Source organism: Dermatophagoides pteronyssinus, unplaced genomic scaffold (assembly GCF_027571235.1).
Source record: "Dermatophagoides pteronyssinus isolate colony J.1.1.1.1 unplaced genomic scaffold, Derpt_VIB-CSIC_2022.12 sq0024, whole genome shotgun sequence".
NCBI classification, from domain to species: domain Eukaryota; kingdom Metazoa; phylum Arthropoda; class Arachnida; order Sarcoptiformes; family Pyroglyphidae; genus Dermatophagoides; species Dermatophagoides pteronyssinus.
Window position 1 is genome coordinate 267394 of NW_027461548.1, and position 17097 is coordinate 284490.

Genomic DNA, 17097 nt, shown 5'->3' on the forward strand with positions numbered 1-17097 from the left:
TGCAATGATAATTATCATGAATTGGATCATCATCGTTGTTTTGGGTGGAAAATACATTTTTTTAAAAATTAAATTATCAAAAAACTGTCTGGAAAATTGGGAAACAAAACAACAAAAAACTTGACAATGATTTTATCAAAGATTTAATTAAAGATCAAATTGACTCAAAGAATTGGTTTAATCAATCAAAATAACCAACAACAACAAGTTTGATAAGAAAAAAATCGAAAAACAAAAAAATCGAATCCAAAACAAAAAAAAATCGAATCCAAATCGAAAACGTCATTTATGAATGAATCTTGGATCTATTTTTTTTCTTTTCTCTTTTTTTTCAGTTCGGTCATCCAAAAAAACGAAAAAAAAACAAAAACAAAAAAAGAAAAATATCAAAACAACAACAACAGTGATATTTTGATGTATTGCGCCCATTGATAATGATGATGATGATGTGACAGTTCAACATCGAGACATAATCATCATCATCATCATCATTATTAGATCATTAGCCATCAACAACAACAACAACAACGTTGACTGACTGAATGAACATTGAAAGAAAATTAAAGCTTGAAAGAAAACCTTGAACAACAATGTTCATCTCTATTCAGAACTGAAATTGAATTGAAAACTTTTTTTTGAATTGAATTGAATGAAATTTCATTGTCATTTTAATAATTTCATTCAATTTCTCTCTCTGTCTCTGTGTGTTTGTTTACCAAGTTCGTTCGTTTATTCGTTCGAATTTTCTGTGTTGCGCTCACAATCTTCATTTTATAAAGATATATTGCATTTGTTTTCGTTGGTGGCATCGTTCGTTCGTTTTCGGATTGTGTAATGATGTGTGTGTGTGTGTGTAAACCAAGAAGCTATTCACCCCATATTGACCTATCAACAACACCCTTTTTTTCTTCAACTTTCAGCGTAATCATCAGCGAAAAAAGGGTTATATTTCATCATATGATTGCAATTTTCACAAACACATAGAATTACAAAATGAATTTAGCAAAATTATTTTGTCATCAATCAGGTAAGACTGTTTTTTTTCATTTGTTGATCTATTTCCCTCTTTGTTATTTTGCCTTGAAAACAAATCAAAAAATGAATGATATCCACATTTGAACTTTTCAATTCATTTCGATCATGATTCGATTGAATTTAATCAAATTAAAATCAATCAAAACAACAACAACAACAAAAAAAAAAATGATTGATTTTTGTCAAAAAGTTCAAATCATATGATTGAAAAACAAACAATGTTTTTTTTTGTTTCTGGTTGATCTCTGTGTGCTGGTGAATAAATTGATCACTTTGTTTTGTTTTTGTTTTGATCCTTGCCTTTTTTTTTTTTGAAAAAAGTTATTTTTGTTTATGTTTATTTTTGGCTCAAGATTTTATTCCAAAAAATGACAAAGAAAATCTTTTTTTTTATTTTTGGAATTTAAGCTTTTTTTCTTGAGAGAGCGGATGTTTTTTTTCAATTCTGAAACTTGATAACTTGTGATAGAATATTTAGATGATTACCAAAAAAATTCTGTAAATATTCCTTATCAACAAGAATTTTTTCAGTGAACTTTTCAAATATAAATAGCGAAAGGGCAGACGAATTTCATTTCATTTTTTCCAAGATTCTTTTGAATGAATTTTGCTGTTTTTTTTGTTTTGTTTGGAATTTCCATTCGGAACTACTATATACAGCTTGCTTTTTTGATAGACATAGATAGATGTACTCTATACAGATAGGAAGGAAAAGATTTTTTGGTGAGTCGAGTTCAATATCAAAAACATTTCGATTTTTTTACTTACTATATAACGGAGGCACCCATTAGTGTAATGATCTCTTCTCTTGATTCTCTGGATTCTGGATTCTCGATAACTTTGTTTTGATTCGGATTCGGATTCCGAGAGTCGATGTGGAACTCATCATCATTGTTATTTTTGTTTGCTTTTCTGGCTCTACCCTCTTACCACCACCACCACCACCGCCATTAAAAAAGGCCACTATTTTTATCTATCTAGTTACCCTTTGATTACTATATTTTGCTTTTTTTGCATTACAATGGATTTTAATTGTTATTTTTTTATGAATGAATTTTTTCGTTTCGTTTGTAAACAGAAAACTAAATATTTATCATCATCATCGTCAACAACGTCATTCTATTTTTAACTTTGATCGATTTTTTTTTTGGAGGGATCGATCCTGTTTTTTGGCTTTTGTAAATATATAAAATAAAATTTTTCTTTTATAAATGCGAATGACTATAATGATGGCATCAATTGCACGTCGTGTTGCTACATCATCATTATGTGGTCTTTCAACATCGACAACATCAACATCACCAACATCAACATCAACATCGAATAAAAATGGTAAAACTATTGATAAAAAACGTTTTGGTGGTGGTCATAATAAACATAATCATAGACATGATAATGGTAAAAAACAACAACAACCAATAATATCAACAACATCAACTTCTTCATCCGGTGGATTATCATCATTTAGTAGCAGTGGTGGCGGTGGTGGTGATGGTATTGATGATGGTCCATCATCAACATCAACATCATCATCATCAAATCAAACAACAACAATGATAACTTCAAATTCACAATCATCACCAAAATCATCATCATCAATAACATCAACAAATCGTTCGGAAAAGTAAGTTTTTTGATGAAAAAATATTCTTCTCGATTCTTGATTCTTCTTCTTTTTTGGTTTGGTTTGGTTAACCTAAATTCTTTTTCTCAAAAAAAAAAAAAAAAAAAAAAATCGAACGCAAATGAAAAACATTCGAAAATTTTTCATTCGAAACGATCATGCGCAATCGATTTTTGATTTGATTTTTGTCACAAAAAAAATGAAAAAAATGTACCACAAATTCGAGATGATAAATATTTTTTTTTCTCATCAAAAACATATCAACCACACTGTGTTAGTGATGATTATGTCAGAATGTTGTTGTTGTTGTTTTTGATGTGATGCTTTTCTGGTTGTTGTTGTTGTCGGTGAAATAAGAAAAAAAAACCAGGAAATAATAATTTTTTCTTTTTAAAACCAAAAACCGAATGTAAGGCAACAACAAGAATTTATTGTTGTTGTTCTTGATGAACTTTCTTTGAAATTCTTTCTTTTTCATTTCACTTTTCTTTTCTTTTTGGCAAAATTTCGCACAAAGTTCATTTGCCCTTTTTGTTGTTTTCCAAATGAAAACATTATTTTCTTTTAATTTTTTCTTCATCAGCATCCCACCACCCATTTGAAATTTAATTTTTTTTGTTTTCAAAAAAAATTCAATTTTTTACTTTTGTTTTCGTTTCTTCAGATGATTTTCGTTTCATTCTTGTTCATCCACTCCTCTCACTGACTTTCACCAAAACACTGTTGTTTTTTTGCATGAAACTTTTTTTCTGAAAATTTTTTGAATTTTTCCCCAAAAAAATGTGTGTGTAATGTTTCAACTTTGAAATTGTTTTGTTTTTGTGCATGGTGGAATTGATTTTTTTTTTTTGAAAAAAAAATTTTTCTGTTCTGTTTGTTTTGTGATAAAATTTCAACAAAAAATTTTTATTTTTTCTTCATTTTTGTTTTGCATTTCTCCATCTCCAACCAACAAACAAACAAACAAAATGTTTCCATTTTTTCTACGAAATTCTACTAATCATCATCATCATGATTATTCCATCCAAAGGTAATTTGGTCAACGAAAGAAAGTTTTTCTAAATTTTCCTTTTTTTTCATTTTCTCCCCATGTGTGATAATTTAGGGTTAAATTTGGTGTTCCATTTGTCGATGTTTGTAGTTTACATAATGATCTACCTAGTCTTTTGATAATGATGATATTAAAAATGAATAAAGAAGCACCATATAAAAAAGATGTCTTCCGTGCACCGGGTAATCAGGCAAATATGAAAAAATTGATACAATTTTTACAGGTAAATATTACAGGGTTTTTTCAAATACTTTTTTTTTGTTAACCCTTTTACTTCTTCCACCAAACCAAATAGAATGGACGATTAATAAATTTGGAACAATTTTCCGTACATACAATAGCATCAGTGTTGAAAAAATTTCTACGAAAATTACCTGATGGTATATTTGGTCAAAAAAATGAACAATTATTATTCGAAATATTTGGTAATTTGGCTATAAAAACAACGAATAATGATTATTCAGAGGAAAAAATTCTTCAAATTCAAAGAATTTTGTTTTCATTACCAATTGTAACACAGCATTTACTCGTTTTATTATTCGGTACGTTTCGTTCGATATCCGATTCTTTACAATCATCAATGACAAGTGAATCGATAAGCATATCGGTTGCACCAAGTTTTTTTCATTCCTGTATATCGGATGGTAATAAATTTGCTAAAATTGAAGATGTTCAACGTTTTAAGGTAAATAATAATAATATTTTTCCGGAAAGTTTCTTTTGTTTTCATCAATTTTTTTCATTTCAATAGATTGCCTCATCGATAATGAAATTTTTAATCGATAATTTTGGTATTAATAATTTATTTGGTAAAGATAATTATGATTATTATTGTCGGATGACTGGTAAAATTGTAAATGTTGAAGAAAATTGGACATTTACCTATCATTATCCATCGAAAAATTTAGTGCCTAGTAAGTTTTTCATTTCTAAAAAGATTCAAAGGGTTATTCTTTTCTTGTTTTTCCTCTATTCTCTTTTGCATGACCGTTTCCTGATTCGATATTCTTTTCTTCTGTGTTAATTGAAAATCATTGAAAAAAGGTGAAGCATGTAGATCAATAGAAAATCAATGGTTAAATAATGAATATCGTAAATGGAATCTTCCTAATAATGATATTGTTCAACAACAACAACAACAAATGAATTTTTGTTCACAAACAATTCCAACAACAACAACAACAGTGATTGTCAATGATCATCATCATAAAGGTTTGCCTGTTTTTCATTGATCCAAAAACACAGTTTTTTTTCCTTTTTTTCCAAATCTTTTCGGTTTTTTTTCACTGTTGCTTTAGAATTTTACAAAAAAAAAAATTTCATTTTTTTTTTCAAACAAAGATATGAAATCAATACCCGAATGTAATAGTTCACCAATGTGTTCAACTAATTTTCAACATCATACAAATTCAATTATGATGGATTCATCGAATATCATTGGTAATGAATCAATACGATCTCATAGTGTTGAAAATGATGATCCACATATGATGATCATATCGATGGAAGATAATCGGGTTAAAGTAACATTTTTTTAAAATTTTAATTTCATACCAAAATTAACACTGTGTTTATCTATGTAGTTTTATAATAATAATCGTTTGACAAATTCCGAATCATCACCTAATGATACAACAATGATGATGATGATTAATAATAATGGTAATCAGCCAAAACAAATGGATAATTTAAAAAATGTTAATCAATATGCTGAAAGTACAAAATCATTAACATTTTTACCAATCGTTCATGAACGACAAACACAACGTATGAAAACACGTTCCGAATGGTTTCTTAAATCAAGTAAGGGTTATTTTTATTTTTATTTTTTGAATTTTTTTTGCTTTTTTTAAACTATTTTTACATTCCAAATATTAAGGAGGTGAAAATAGTGGTGGTGGTGGTTTAGGAAATCATTCGAATAATTCAAGTTTTCGATCTCAAAATTTATTATCATCATCAACAATACCAACATCATTATCATCATCATCGACATCATCGGCTACAACAACAACAACAACAAAAGGTTTGATTAAAAAAACATCATCAAAAGAAAAACGTGATAAAGTTTTATTACGGCGTACATCATCGAAAAAATCGGAAAAACCTTGCTTTAATAACAATAATAACAATTTATCGAATGAATCAACCGCTATTAATAATTCTCAAAAATCAACGCAAGATGTATCGAAAAATTCAAATAATAAATTTTCATCAATAATGATGAAAAAGATTAATGATCATGATTGTACGGAACGTTCAATACGACAAACAACAATAAAATATTCATATAAACCGACCAAAATGTGAAAAAAATTTTCATCATCATTCCACAAAAGTGTTCTCATCATTATTATCATTTTTGTTTTTTATCTACCATAACCAGAAAATACCGAAACCACCGATTAACATTTTTTTTAAAATCATCATTATCATTATCATTGTCAAAGACATACAATTATTACGATTATCATATAGCATTTATTTGAAACATCATTTTTATACTAAGATTACTCAGCAAAAAAGAATCTAATCTAATTTATTCTCATTATACCGACTATGGAAATTCATTTTCATTGATATTCTTTTTATTCCATGTAAATAATTTAGCTGATTGAATGTGTAACACCAAACAACGAAAAAGCAATATAATTTAATTCCATTTTCATCAGAAATCTATTTCACAGCAACAAGCAACAACAATGGGTCATCATTTAATTATTGGTTATTATTGTTGATTTTCTTTGATTTATTGATTTGATTGATTTTGGGGAAGAAAAAACCCAATCACTCTATAACATTCCAGTTTTTACAACAAAAAAAAAATGCATTCATTTTGATAATTATTATGGTCCCCCTTTTTGTTGATTATTTTTTCAATTTTAATTTTTAATTTTTAATTTTATCATTTGATTTTTTTTATTTTAATTATTATTATCTTTGTAACGCGTGTCCTGTTGTTGTTGTTGTTGTTGTTGTTGATTTTCGTTGTTTGATTGATTAAAAAGAAAAGTAAATCAATCAATCAATCGATCGATTTTGATCAATGAAAATAAAAGTCTATAGTGAAAGTATATAATTTCTGTTTTCAAATAATGATTATTATCGATTATTTATTTAATTAACGGTTTGACATCTATAAGATTTGATTATTAATGATACGATTGTGACGGTTGAATGGTCATCAAGTTTGATTTGCAAAGTGCATTGATTCAATGTTTTTGTTTTTGTTTTTCGGTTTTTTCCATAATAATGATTTCAAACACGGGTTACGGGTGCCATTCTCTCCATTTTTCTTGTTATTTTTCTTGTTTTTGTTTCAAAATATCTTGGATCAAGAGAGTAAAGTATAAAAATCAAATGACATCGGAAAAAAAGTGTTTCATTTCTTATGATTTTTTTTGTTGTTTCTTTGATTGAACAAAATAAATTTTCCAATAATGTTTGTTCAACGAACATTGTTAATCATATGGACAATCCTTATGTTGACCATACAAACAATGGTTTGGACAATGGGCGAAGAAAAATTTCTAAAAGGTCTTATTATTGGCCTATTATTTGCACAAAATAAACGACAAGATTCATCATCATATTCATCATCATATCATATGCCTGCTTATTCACCGTAAGTTTTTTTTGTTTTGTTTTGAAAATTTTTTTCTAAAAAAAATATATAAAAAAACTATAATCAAATTAGTCCATATTATCCATATAGATATCATTATCGTTAATCATCATTGATCAGAATGGATGGATGGTTGCTTCGATTTTACAACAACAAGCAAGCCGCCGATGACTGGTTCATTTGCCAATTGAAAATTTCCTTGAAGAAGATCATCCACCCAAATACATTTATCATTATAATGAGTAATTAAATAAAATAAATTTAAAAAAAAAATTGAATTTTTATAAATTTTTTTAATACAATTTTAATACAATACAATATCTGTTGTCGGTGGTGGTAGTGAATGGTTAACAAAAATGTTTTGATGATGATAAATAAGAAAATATCAAGTTTATGTGTGGGAAACAGAAAAAAAGATAAAAGATAGAGGCATCATGAGCATGCTAGGTAATGATGTGGTAATGCGATGTAATTTGATGAGAAAAAACTTTTGTTGCACCAATTTTACACAATTAAATAAATGAGACAATTTTTTTTGCCATTTAAGATTGTGCGCGTTTTTTTTCGTTTGTTTGGCTGCAGGGGTGATTTTTGATTTTTGAAATTTTTTTGAAATTTTCCATCCATATTTTCAAAACGGTACCTCCTGAAATAATGATCCAATACTTTCACAATTATGTATACGACGTATAGCTTCGGCAATAAAATGTGATATCTGTTTTTTTTGGTTGAAAATTTTTTTGGGTTCCATTTGATAATTCAGCAGAAAGAATATTTTATTTTTTGTTCCCCACCGATAAAAGAATAGAAACATCAGAAACATAGAAATTCAGTAGAAAAGAGAGAGAGAGAGAGAAAAATGAAAGAAAATGGAAAATTTTTTTTTAGTAAAATTTATCTAACAACGTGATGATAATGAATTGAATTGAATGGAAAAAGCCAAAAAACACAAAAAAATTGATTGATTGATGATCGATCAATGGTGGTTTTTTAACTTTGCAAAATCTCCTCATCATGACATCATCATCAAAAAGTTTAAAAAAACAAAGGGGCATCCGCGATTTTTTTCAACAAAAAATCTTTCCGTTTGATTGATAAACGATTGAACAGAGAGAAAAAAAAGAACATTTTTTTTTATTGCTAAGCCAATTGTGTGTGTGTGTAAGTGTGGGTGCATTTTCCAACAAAAAAATTGATAAAATATTCGTCAAAAAAAAAAATAATCACATTTTTTTAAAAAAATATCAGATTCCGGTGATCAATGTGTGTTTGTGTTTAATTGATTGATTTTTTGTTGTTTCTAATGGAATGAATTTTTTATTAATTTTGTTGGTTAATCACCCCCAAAAAAATATAAAGATTTTGGACAAAATAAAGAATTTCAAAAAAATTAGAGATTTGGATCGAAAAAATGCACTTTTTTCAAAAAAAATTGGGAATTTTTGTTTTTTTTTGCAGTGGAAAGGGGGTGGTTGAAACGAAAGAAATTTTATGATGGATTTTGATCGATTGAATCAATCAATCAATCAATCATTAATTCACATGCAAACATATCCATCCACACACACACTTTTACCAAACAAATCAATCAAACCAAACCACTCATACACTAATATATTATGTGAAACAAAATTGTTTGGATTATATATGGATGGATTTTTTTGTTTTTTTTTGATCGAATGGTGAATAAGATGTGTGAATGTTTGAATCGAATTACATTGGAACGTGCAAAAATAGATATGATACGCTTTCACCATTATGTGTACGACGTATGGCTTCGGCCAAAATCATACTTACATCAATGCACTAAAAAAATATTTTCAAAATAAAAGAAAAATTAAAAAAGATCTAATATTGATTAATTTAAAAAAATTTACCTGAATTTTTGTACAATCACGCATATTTTTTTCCTGAGGAATTGTATTTGTAACAACCAATGCTTCTAATGGTGCTGCTTCAATACGTTGAATGGCCGGACCACTAAATATTCCATGTGTTAATATGGCATAAACTTTTGATGCACCAGCTTCTTTTAATTTTTCAGCAGCATGACAGATTGTACCACATGTATCGGCCATATCATCAACTAAAATTGCTGTTCGTTCCATAACATCACCAACCAATACCATTGATGCAACTTCATTGGCACGTTTTCTTTCTTTATGAATCAGAGCAAAATCAACATTTAAACGATCGGCTATTGATGTTACACGTTTAGCTCCACCAGCATCAGGTGATACTTTTTTTTGGGAAATAAAATTAAAATTAATTTTGTTTATCGGATAATAAATACACAAGAATTACCAATAACACAGGATTTCCATTCAGGAATATTTTCCTTAATCCATTTCAATACAGCTGGTTCAGCATAAAGATTATCAACAGGTATATCGAAAAATCCTTGAATTTGTGATGCATGTAAATCCATTGTAATAATATGATCAGCACCAGCAACCGAAAGCATATTGGCAACCAATTTAGCACTGATTGGTGCTCGTGACTACAGGAATAAAAATAGAGAGATTATTTTTAAAAGAAAGAATTATTCGGAAAAGTTTTTTTCTTACCTTATCTTTTTTATCTTGTCGTGCATATGGAAAACATGGTATAACAGCCGTTACTCTTGATGCTGATGCTATTTTACATGCATTAATCATAATTAATAATTCCATAAGATTATCATTCACTTCACCACATCCTGATTGTATGATGTAAACATCTTCACCACGAACTGATTCACCAATTTCAACACTAAAATGAGAAAAAGAAAATCATATTACCAAAAAACATTTCGAGAAAAAAAAATACCATACCATGTTTCTTGATTGCTAAATTTTTTCAACACTGCCTTTCCAAGATCAATACCCAAACGATCGACAGTTTTTTTAGCTAAATCTTGATGTGATGATCCACTAAAAACTTTAATATTTGGCATTCTTCTAGTATTCGGTTTCGAATTATTATTATCACTGAATGGACAAGATTTTTGATCAGATGATCGTTTGTTATCGTCGTCGTCGTTGTCAATTGGACAAACGGCTGAAAGCTTTGGTTGAAAAATGATTGGACGAATTGAATAAATTCCAAAAAAAAAACAGAAAAATTGTAAAATACAAAACACCACACACCAAACCAGTAAACCACACACCAAACACTAAATTCAAATCAATTCAACAAACAAGGTCAAAATATACATTTAGAAACACCAAAACGATCATCAAATAAATGATGAATTTTATATGCAAAAACACTTGAAATATTGATTGCTTTTTTTTCTAAACTGATAGCGAAAAAAAATTAATTCAAACAGATAATGATCATTATCATTCGATGGCTTTTCGTTTGGTTGGTTTTGGCTTTTGCTTTGGTTTGTTTTTTTTCTGGTCGAGATAAAATATGATTCGATTAAAATTTACTTTTCGTCGCCAGGGTTCATTTCAGTGAGAATGATGAAAACAACGGCGACGCGAATTTAATAAAAAAAACGCTTTTTAATTTAGCTTTTTGCGTTTTTACAATATACAAACAACCACATGGTATCTATATAAATGATATGATGATTTTTTTTTCAAATGTAAAAAATAAATAACTAAAAGGCGTGTTTAACTGAATTTTTCAACTTTTTTGGATTCGAATATTCGAATGTGTGTAAAGTGAAACCATCCAGATAAGTAGGCGTGTCTATCTATGCGACTATTTTGACCTGAATTTGATCAATTTTGTTGTTTTTGGCTACGGTGTGTGTGCCTTATTTTTTTCGATTTTTTGATTTTGATTTTTCGAATTGAAAATGAATTTTGGTTTAAATTTTTTCCGAAAAACATTTATTCATACAAATCCTATTATTACAACATTATTAAGCAATGAAAATCAATTAGCTAGTCCATTATGTAATATTGTACGATTTTATGATCGACGTCGTTTTGTACGTCGATTTGGTTATCGACCACATTATCATTCGAAAGGTTTATTACCACGAATACCAAATGAACATTTCCCGATAAATCGAATACCGATTGAAAAGAAACCAGATCCATGGCGAAAAGAATCAGCAATGTTTGGTCAAAATGATTATATCGATATACTTGGTGAGGATGGTAAAATCCATCCAACCGATACAATGTCATCGATACCGAATTGGTTAAGAAAATTTCGTGGGAATGAAATGCAAATGTTAATTCGTCGCCGAAAAGCTAAACAACATTGGCAATGGTTTCGGCCACAAAAATGGATCGATCTAAATAAACGAATTGATTTTCTTTATAAACGTCTTAATTATAAACGACCACCACGTCCACCAGAATATTAATTTTTTTTTGAAAAAAAAATTCATTTATTTCATTTCAATTTTGTTAATTTGAAAATATTAATGATTAAAAGAAAAAAGAATACAATTCTTTATTGTTTAGCATAAGCGGCTACTACTCGTGCAACATTATCAAATTCAATTTTTTCTTTAATATTTTTCGATTTAATCAATTCTTCTTGATTTGAAATGAAAACAAATTCCGATTCTTTTTCTTCCCATTCATTTATTTTGATCCAATATTTTAGCTGTGTTTCATCCAAACCACCCAATATTTTACCCAATAAATCTTTTCGCATTGTTTGATAGGTAATTTTTACAACATAGCAGATAAATTTTCGAATTGAATCTTCAAAACCGGTTATATTCAAATAAACAGCTGGTTCAGTACGTAATATGGTCCAAAATTCTTCAAAATTACATGTTTCCAATAATTGATGTAAATTAAGAACATGTTTTAATTCATCATCATTATTTGTTTCTTCATCCAACAAACTTGGATGAATTAAACTTTTACAAAGAATAAAATCCGTATTCGGTAATGCAGTCAATGCTTTCAATAAAATTTTAATAATAACTTTTTTAATAGCATCTTTATCCGATTCTTCTTCACCAAATTCAGTGTTCATTCGAAATTGATACAAACGAAGAATGGTCAGATTAGCTTCCAAATCATAATGATTATCGGCACATTGTTCATCCAAATATTGTAACAATATTGTTAGATTGTTTGGATTATAAAGTTCAATACCTTTGAGCATATCACGAATTTTATCTTTTTTCGATTCACCAACCATTTTTGCAAAAAAAAATTCTTCCAATTTTTGATGACAATTAAATATTTTCAATCGATCAATGCGAGTAAAGAATTAAATGCACAAAGGAACAAAAAAATCACTCGGCCACGTTTTTCGCCTATTTCATACGGATCAAACCCTCTTTGGTCGATATAGTCGATGTATAGAATGATGCTCGATTATTCTATTCTTATTTTTTTTTGTGTAATAACGTTCAACATTGATTTATTGTTTATTTTTTTGTTGATCAAAAAAATTTTAAATTATAAATTTTTAAAGAATTTTTAATTTATTTTCTTTGCTTGGAATTCAGGAATAATAAAAAAAAATTCATAACGAAAAGATAATAATAATAATATAATTAATTGAAAATAATGGGACGAAAAAAGAAAAAGCCATCAAAACCATGGTGTTGGTAAGTTTGAAACCGTTTTTATTTAAAAATTTCATTCATTTTTTAATGAATTTCTTTTTTCAATCTTTCACAGGTATTGTAATCGAGAATTTGATGATGAAAAAATATTGATTCAACATCAAAAAGCTAAACATTTTAAATGTCATACATGTCATAAAAAATTATATACCGGGCCTGGTTTAGCTATTCATTGTATGCAAGTACATAAAGAAACAATCGATAAGATTCCAAATGCATTGCCTAATCGTAATAATGTTGATATCGAAATTTATGGTATGGAAGGTATACCTGAAGCTGATCTTCGTCAACATGAAAAATCCAAAGGAAATGGTGAATATGTAGCACCAGCTGAACCGATAGTACCACCTAGACCACCTATAATACCGAAAGTACCAATACTTTCTGCACCAGTAACCGCTGGAACTAATGTTCTTCCTATGCCTATGCCAACTGGTGCAGGTGCTTCTGGTGTACCTTATCTACCACCCGGTATGGTACCACCGGGTGTAATGCCATTCTCTGGTGCAGTTCATCATCCTCATCATCATCCACATCAATTTCCTCATCTAATGCATCCAGTCGGTATGCCAACTCATCCTCATCATCATCCACCACCACCATTGCCGCCACGATTTTCGCTTCCAGGAACTCATCATCAACCACCACCACCACCAGGTGTTCCACATCATCCAATGATGCAAAACCCAGTACAGCCACCACCACCATCGATACCTTCGACTACAATTGCTTTGCCTGTTTTGTCACAGCAACCTCCGCCACCAATTCCGACACAATCAACGGTCGAAATACCAAAACCATTATTTCCATCGGTTTTGGTTACACAATCACAATCATCTTCAACATCGTCTGTTGCTTTAGGAACAGCTTCAACAACATCTACGATTGTCAATAAAATAGTCACAACAACAGCAACAAGTCGTATTATACATCCGGAAGAAGATCTATCGCTGGAAGAATTACGAGCTAAAATGCCTCGTTATAAACATTTGAATTTGGAACAATATTTTCCCTCATCATCTCAATCACAATCATCATCATCTTTATTGTCCACTTCGAATTCAATAACAACACCAGCGACAACGATAACATCTCAATCAATATCCATACAACAACAGCCTTCATATCCACAAACTTCAATGCCGCCTATACAGCCACCACCGCCACCAATATCTGCAAATTCGGCTATGTTATATCCACCACCGCCATCATCATCATCATCAATGGCAGGTGGTATTCCTCAACCTCCTCCTCCTCCACCGATTCCTTATCAAATGCCGGTTCCACCACCACCTCCTCCCCCAATGCCACCAACATCACAATATCTACCACCACCACCACCATTACCTGCACCAACATCACAAAATTTTCATCGAACTGCATATTGACAAAAAAAAGCTGGGAATTAGATGGATTACCTCAGATTATCTTAACAATCTGATTGATTTGGAGCCATTCATCATTTATTAAGAATTTCAATTTTTTAAAAAAAAAAGGACAGATACACAAATAATTCATAAATGTTTCACAAATTTATATAATATTAGTGCGAAATAATAAAAGAATGTTTCAAATTTTTTTTTCAAATTATAATTGTGTAAAAAAATTCATTTTCTTGCAACATCATAATTGGTTATAAACCAACGAATCGTATCACGAATACCATCGGACATTGATGTAAATTGAAATCCGGGTAAATATCGACGTAATTTTAAATTACTTGCAGTTTTTTTAAATTGTCCATCACTATAATTCGTATCGAATTGAATTTCCATCCGTATATCAGGATATGATCGTTCGAATGTTTCGGCAACCAATTTGGCTGCTTCACCAATACTCAGCTCATCCGATTCATCAACACTCAATATTATTGGTTCAATTTCATTATAATTTTCCATTGTCCATAGAATTAATCTGGCCAGATCTAATGAATAAATGAATTGTCGTCGTGGTTGACCACTACCAAATACCAATAATTTAGCCGTATTTGAATCTAAAGAGAAATCAGAAAAAAAATTAAAATCAAGTCAAGAAACAAGGAAAAAAAACATTACTTTTCAATTTAGCATCCTGAACAGCATTATAAGCTTTGTAAATCAATCCAGGTATAACATGTGAATCTTCAAGATTAAAATTATCATATGGCCCATAAACATTTGTAGGTATTATTGATGTAAAAATTGGCAACTGATTCGAACCGTCAACAACATAATCATTCGAATTATTTTTAAAATGATCCGAATATGCATGATTCAGAATATCGATCATACGTTTTGCATATGAATAACCAAAATTTGATTGATGTGGTGGTCCTAAATGTATCATTGTTTCATCGATTGGATATGTTGTTTTATCCGGAAATATACATGTCGACAGACATGATATACATTTTTGAACATGAAATTCTTTTGCCAACAATAATACATTATCATTAATAGCTAAATTTGTACGAAGAAATTCCAGATTATATTTTAGATTACGAAATAGACCGCCAACCATTGCTGCTAAATGTATAACATAATTTGGTCGATATTTTTCAAATATTTGTCGTGCTTCATTCAAAATGGAAAGATCACCATCTTTTGTACTAACAAATATAAATTGATATTTATTATTCGATGAAGATTCTTGTTGTTGTTGTTCGACAATCATACGAATTGCTTGACCAACAAGACCGGAACCACCGGTTACAAGAACAATTTGTTGTTTGGTTGCCATTTTGCCGATTTGATTTTTTCAAAATTCAAAAATTAAACACCTTTCTCGAATTGATGTGGAATTTTTTTTTTGTTGTTGAAAATGTAAATTGAATTTCGATTTGAGAAAAGAGCGAAGCGAATGAAAAAAATTTATCCTTGAAAAAGTTTTAAAATTTGCGATTAAAATATTTCAACACATTCAACAAACGACTAAAATATTTCTATAGAAACAGGTTTTTTTTTAACTATAATCGCAACTAAAACTCAAATATTTGAACAACAAATCAAATCGCGATAATTCACGAATCACAAAGATATTTCTTTTAGAAAATTTTGTTGATAAATTTTTCAACATTTTGATGACGCCAGGACAGACATGTGCACAGAGAGAAATAATTTAGGCTTTTTTAACTTTTTTTGACTATTTTTGTTGAAATAGCTTGATCATGTGACACAATTTTCAAAATTTCACTCAAAAGTCGTCTGTTGAAACCAATCGAATACAAAATTTGTTGAAATAGCGAAAAAAATCATTAAAAATTGAAAAATTTTCTAAGTCAAAACCAAAAATTGAAAAATTTTCTAAGTCAAAACCAAAAATTGAAAAATTTTCTAAGTCAAAACCAAAAATTGAAAAATTTTCTAAGTCAAAACCAAAATTGAAAATTTTTCTAAGTCAAAACCAAAAATTGAAAAATTTTCTAAGTCAAAACCAAAAATTGAAAAATTTTCTAAGTCAAAACCAAAATTGAAAATTTTTCTAAGTCTAAAGCCAAAATTGAAAAATTTTCTAAGTCAAAACCAAAATTGAAAATTTTTCTAAGTCTAAAGCCAAAATTGAAAAATTTTCCAAGTCGAAAGCCAAAATTGAAAAATTCCCTTAAGTCGAAGCCAAAATTGAAAAATTTTCCAAGTCGAAAGCCAAAATTGAAAAATTCCCTTAAGTCGAAGCCGAAATTGAAAAATTTTCTGTCGAAGTCGAACTTTAAAAATTTTTTATGTTAAAATCGGACTTTGAAAAATTTTCCAAGTCTAAAGCCAAAATTGAAAAATTCCCTTAAGTCGAAGCCGAAATCTGAAAAATTTTCAGTCGAAGTCGAACTTTAAAATTTTTTTCAAAATCGGACTTAGAAAAATTTTTAAGTCGAAATCAAAAATTGAAAAATTTTCTAAGTCGAAATTGGACTTTGAAAAATTCTTGAAATTGAAATCGGACTTAGAAAAATTTTTTTAGTCAAAACCAAAAATTAAAAAATTTCTAAGTCGAAAGCCAAAATTTGAAAAATTTTCTAAGTCAAAATCGGCCTTTGAAAAATTTCCAATATGAAAAGAGAAATCATTTAGGTGATAATTCACCAACAATATCATATCTTAACAGTTTATTCCTGTTTAGTTAGATCGAATTTTGGTTGGGTTTTTTTTAAAAAATTGGTTTACGTTTATGGAAATTTCAATCATAATGGAAAATGTGTTGGTCACGGGTTCGAATCCTCGCAGCGCCTTAATAAAAAAATATATGTAAATCAG

The 17097-nt window shown here is 29.1% G+C and overlaps 6 protein-coding genes and 1 long non-coding RNA gene across 10 annotated transcripts; 3 read left to right on the top strand and 4 right to left on the bottom strand.

Moving 5' to 3' along the window:
* Positions 1-329: 329 nt before the first annotated feature.
* LOC113798308 (uncharacterized) lies at positions 330-6789 on the top strand. Of its 3 annotated transcripts, XM_075823191.1 has the most exons (9): positions 330-1027; positions 2114-2659; positions 3765-3933; positions 4006-4395; positions 4462-4624; positions 4755-4922; positions 5052-5233; positions 5294-5513; positions 5590-6789. In XM_075823191.1, the coding sequence occupies exons 2-9, from the start codon at positions 2247-2249 to the stop codon at positions 6018-6020; spliced, it is 2136 nt and encodes a 711-aa protein (XP_075679306.1). In that variant the 5' UTR covers positions 330-1027; positions 2114-2246; the 3' UTR covers positions 6021-6789. The 3 variants fall into 3 exon arrangements, with proteins under 3 accessions (XP_075679306.1, XP_075679307.1, XP_075679308.1); XM_075823192.1 differs by lacking the exon at positions 4755-4922; XM_075823193.1 differs by lacking the exons at positions 330-1027; positions 2114-2659 and adding an exon at positions 3388-3689.
* Positions 6790-6854: 65 nt separating this feature from the next.
* LOC142645834 (uncharacterized) lies at positions 6855-7959 on the bottom strand. 2 transcript variants are annotated; one of them, XR_012846871.1, is made up of 2 exons: positions 7652-7959; positions 6855-7533 (listed from the first exon to the last, which is right to left on the bottom strand). It is a non-coding gene; the product is annotated as an uncharacterized LOC142645834 (long non-coding RNA). The 2 variants fall into 2 exon arrangements; XR_012846870.1 differs by having other exon boundaries at positions 7647-7959.
* A 485-nt stretch (positions 7960-8444) lies between these two features.
* Prps (phosphoribosyl pyrophosphate synthetase) lies at positions 8445-10800 on the bottom strand. Its single transcript, XM_027348866.2, has 5 exons — positions 10149-10800; positions 9903-10086; positions 9640-9835; positions 9213-9574; positions 8445-9141 (listed from the first exon to the last, which is right to left on the bottom strand). Exons 1-5 carry the CDS (start codon positions 10268-10270, stop codon positions 9049-9051), a joined length of 957 nt encoding a protein of 318 aa, XP_027204667.2. The 5' UTR covers positions 10271-10800; the 3' UTR covers positions 8445-9048.
* A 171-nt stretch (positions 10801-10971) lies between these two features.
* Positions 10972-11749, top strand: mRpL51 (mitochondrial ribosomal protein L51). The gene has a single exon (XM_027348868.2). The coding sequence runs from the start codon at positions 11126-11128 to the stop codon at positions 11642-11644; it is 519 nt and encodes a 172-aa protein (XP_027204669.1). The 5' UTR covers positions 10972-11125; the 3' UTR covers positions 11645-11749.
* On the bottom strand, positions 11645-12572 carry eIF3k (eukaryotic translation initiation factor 3 subunit k). The gene has a single exon (XM_027348867.2). The coding sequence runs from the start codon at positions 12436-12438 to the stop codon at positions 11734-11736; it is 705 nt and encodes a 234-aa protein (XP_027204668.2). The 5' UTR covers positions 12439-12572; the 3' UTR covers positions 11645-11733.
* An 86-nt stretch (positions 12573-12658) lies between these two features.
* LOC113798342 (BUB3-interacting and GLEBS motif-containing protein ZNF207-like) lies at positions 12659-14458 on the top strand. Its single transcript, XM_027348862.2, has 2 exons — positions 12659-12853; positions 12927-14458. The coding sequence occupies exons 1-2, from the start codon at positions 12813-12815 to the stop codon at positions 14257-14259; spliced, it is 1374 nt and encodes a 457-aa protein (XP_027204663.2). The 5' UTR covers positions 12659-12812; the 3' UTR covers positions 14260-14458.
* Gmer (GDP-L-fucose synthase-like protein) lies at positions 14361-15885 on the bottom strand. The gene is made up of 2 exons (XM_027348864.2): positions 14926-15885; positions 14361-14864 (listed from the first exon to the last, which is right to left on the bottom strand). The coding sequence occupies exons 1-2, from the start codon at positions 15587-15589 to the stop codon at positions 14479-14481; spliced, it is 1050 nt and encodes a 349-aa protein (XP_027204665.2). The 5' UTR covers positions 15590-15885; the 3' UTR covers positions 14361-14478.
* Between the last annotated feature and the right edge of the window lie 1212 nt (positions 15886-17097).

Coding starts and splice junctions, on each gene's coding strand:
- LOC113798342 (XM_027348862.2), top strand. CDS start 12,813: ATGGGACGAAAAAAGAAAAAGCCATCAAAACCATGGTGTTG. Junction 12,854..12,926: donor CCATCAAAACCATGGTGTTG/GTAAGTTTGAAA, acceptor AATCTTTCACAG/GTATTGTAATCGAGAATTTG.
- mRpL51 (XM_027348868.2), top strand. CDS start 11,126: ATGAATTTTGGTTTAAATTTTTTCCGAAAAACATTTATTCATACAAAT.
- eIF3k (XM_027348867.2), bottom strand. CDS start 12,438: ATGGTTGGTGAATCGAAAAAAGATAAAATTCGTGATATGCTCAAAGGT.
- Prps (XM_027348866.2), bottom strand. CDS start 10,270: ATGCCAAATATTAAAGTTTTTAGTGGATCATCACATCAAGATTTAGCT. Junction 9,575..9,639: donor ATGGAAATCCTGTGTTATTG/GTAATTCTTGTG, acceptor CCCAAAAAAAAG/TATCACCTGATGCTGGTGGA. Junction 9,142..9,212: donor GTGATTGTACAAAAATTCAG/GTAAATTTTTTT, acceptor ATATTTTTTTAG/TGCATTGATGTAAGTATGAT.
- LOC113798308 (XM_075823191.1), top strand. CDS start 2,247: ATGCGAATGACTATAATGATGGCATCAATTGCACGTCGTGTTGCTACA. Junction 4,625..4,754: donor ATCGAAAAATTTAGTGCCTA/GTAAGTTTTTCA, acceptor CATTGAAAAAAG/GTGAAGCATGTAGATCAATA. Junction 5,234..5,293: donor TGGAAGATAATCGGGTTAAA/GTAACATTTTTT, acceptor TTATCTATGTAG/TTTTATAATAATAATCGTTT.
- Gmer (XM_027348864.2), bottom strand. CDS start 15,589: ATGGCAACCAAACAACAAATTGTTCTTGTAACCGGTGGTTCCGGTCTT. Junction 14,865..14,925: donor TCAGGATGCTAAATTGAAAA/GTAATGTTTTTT, acceptor ATTTCTCTTTAG/ATTCAAATACGGCTAAATTA.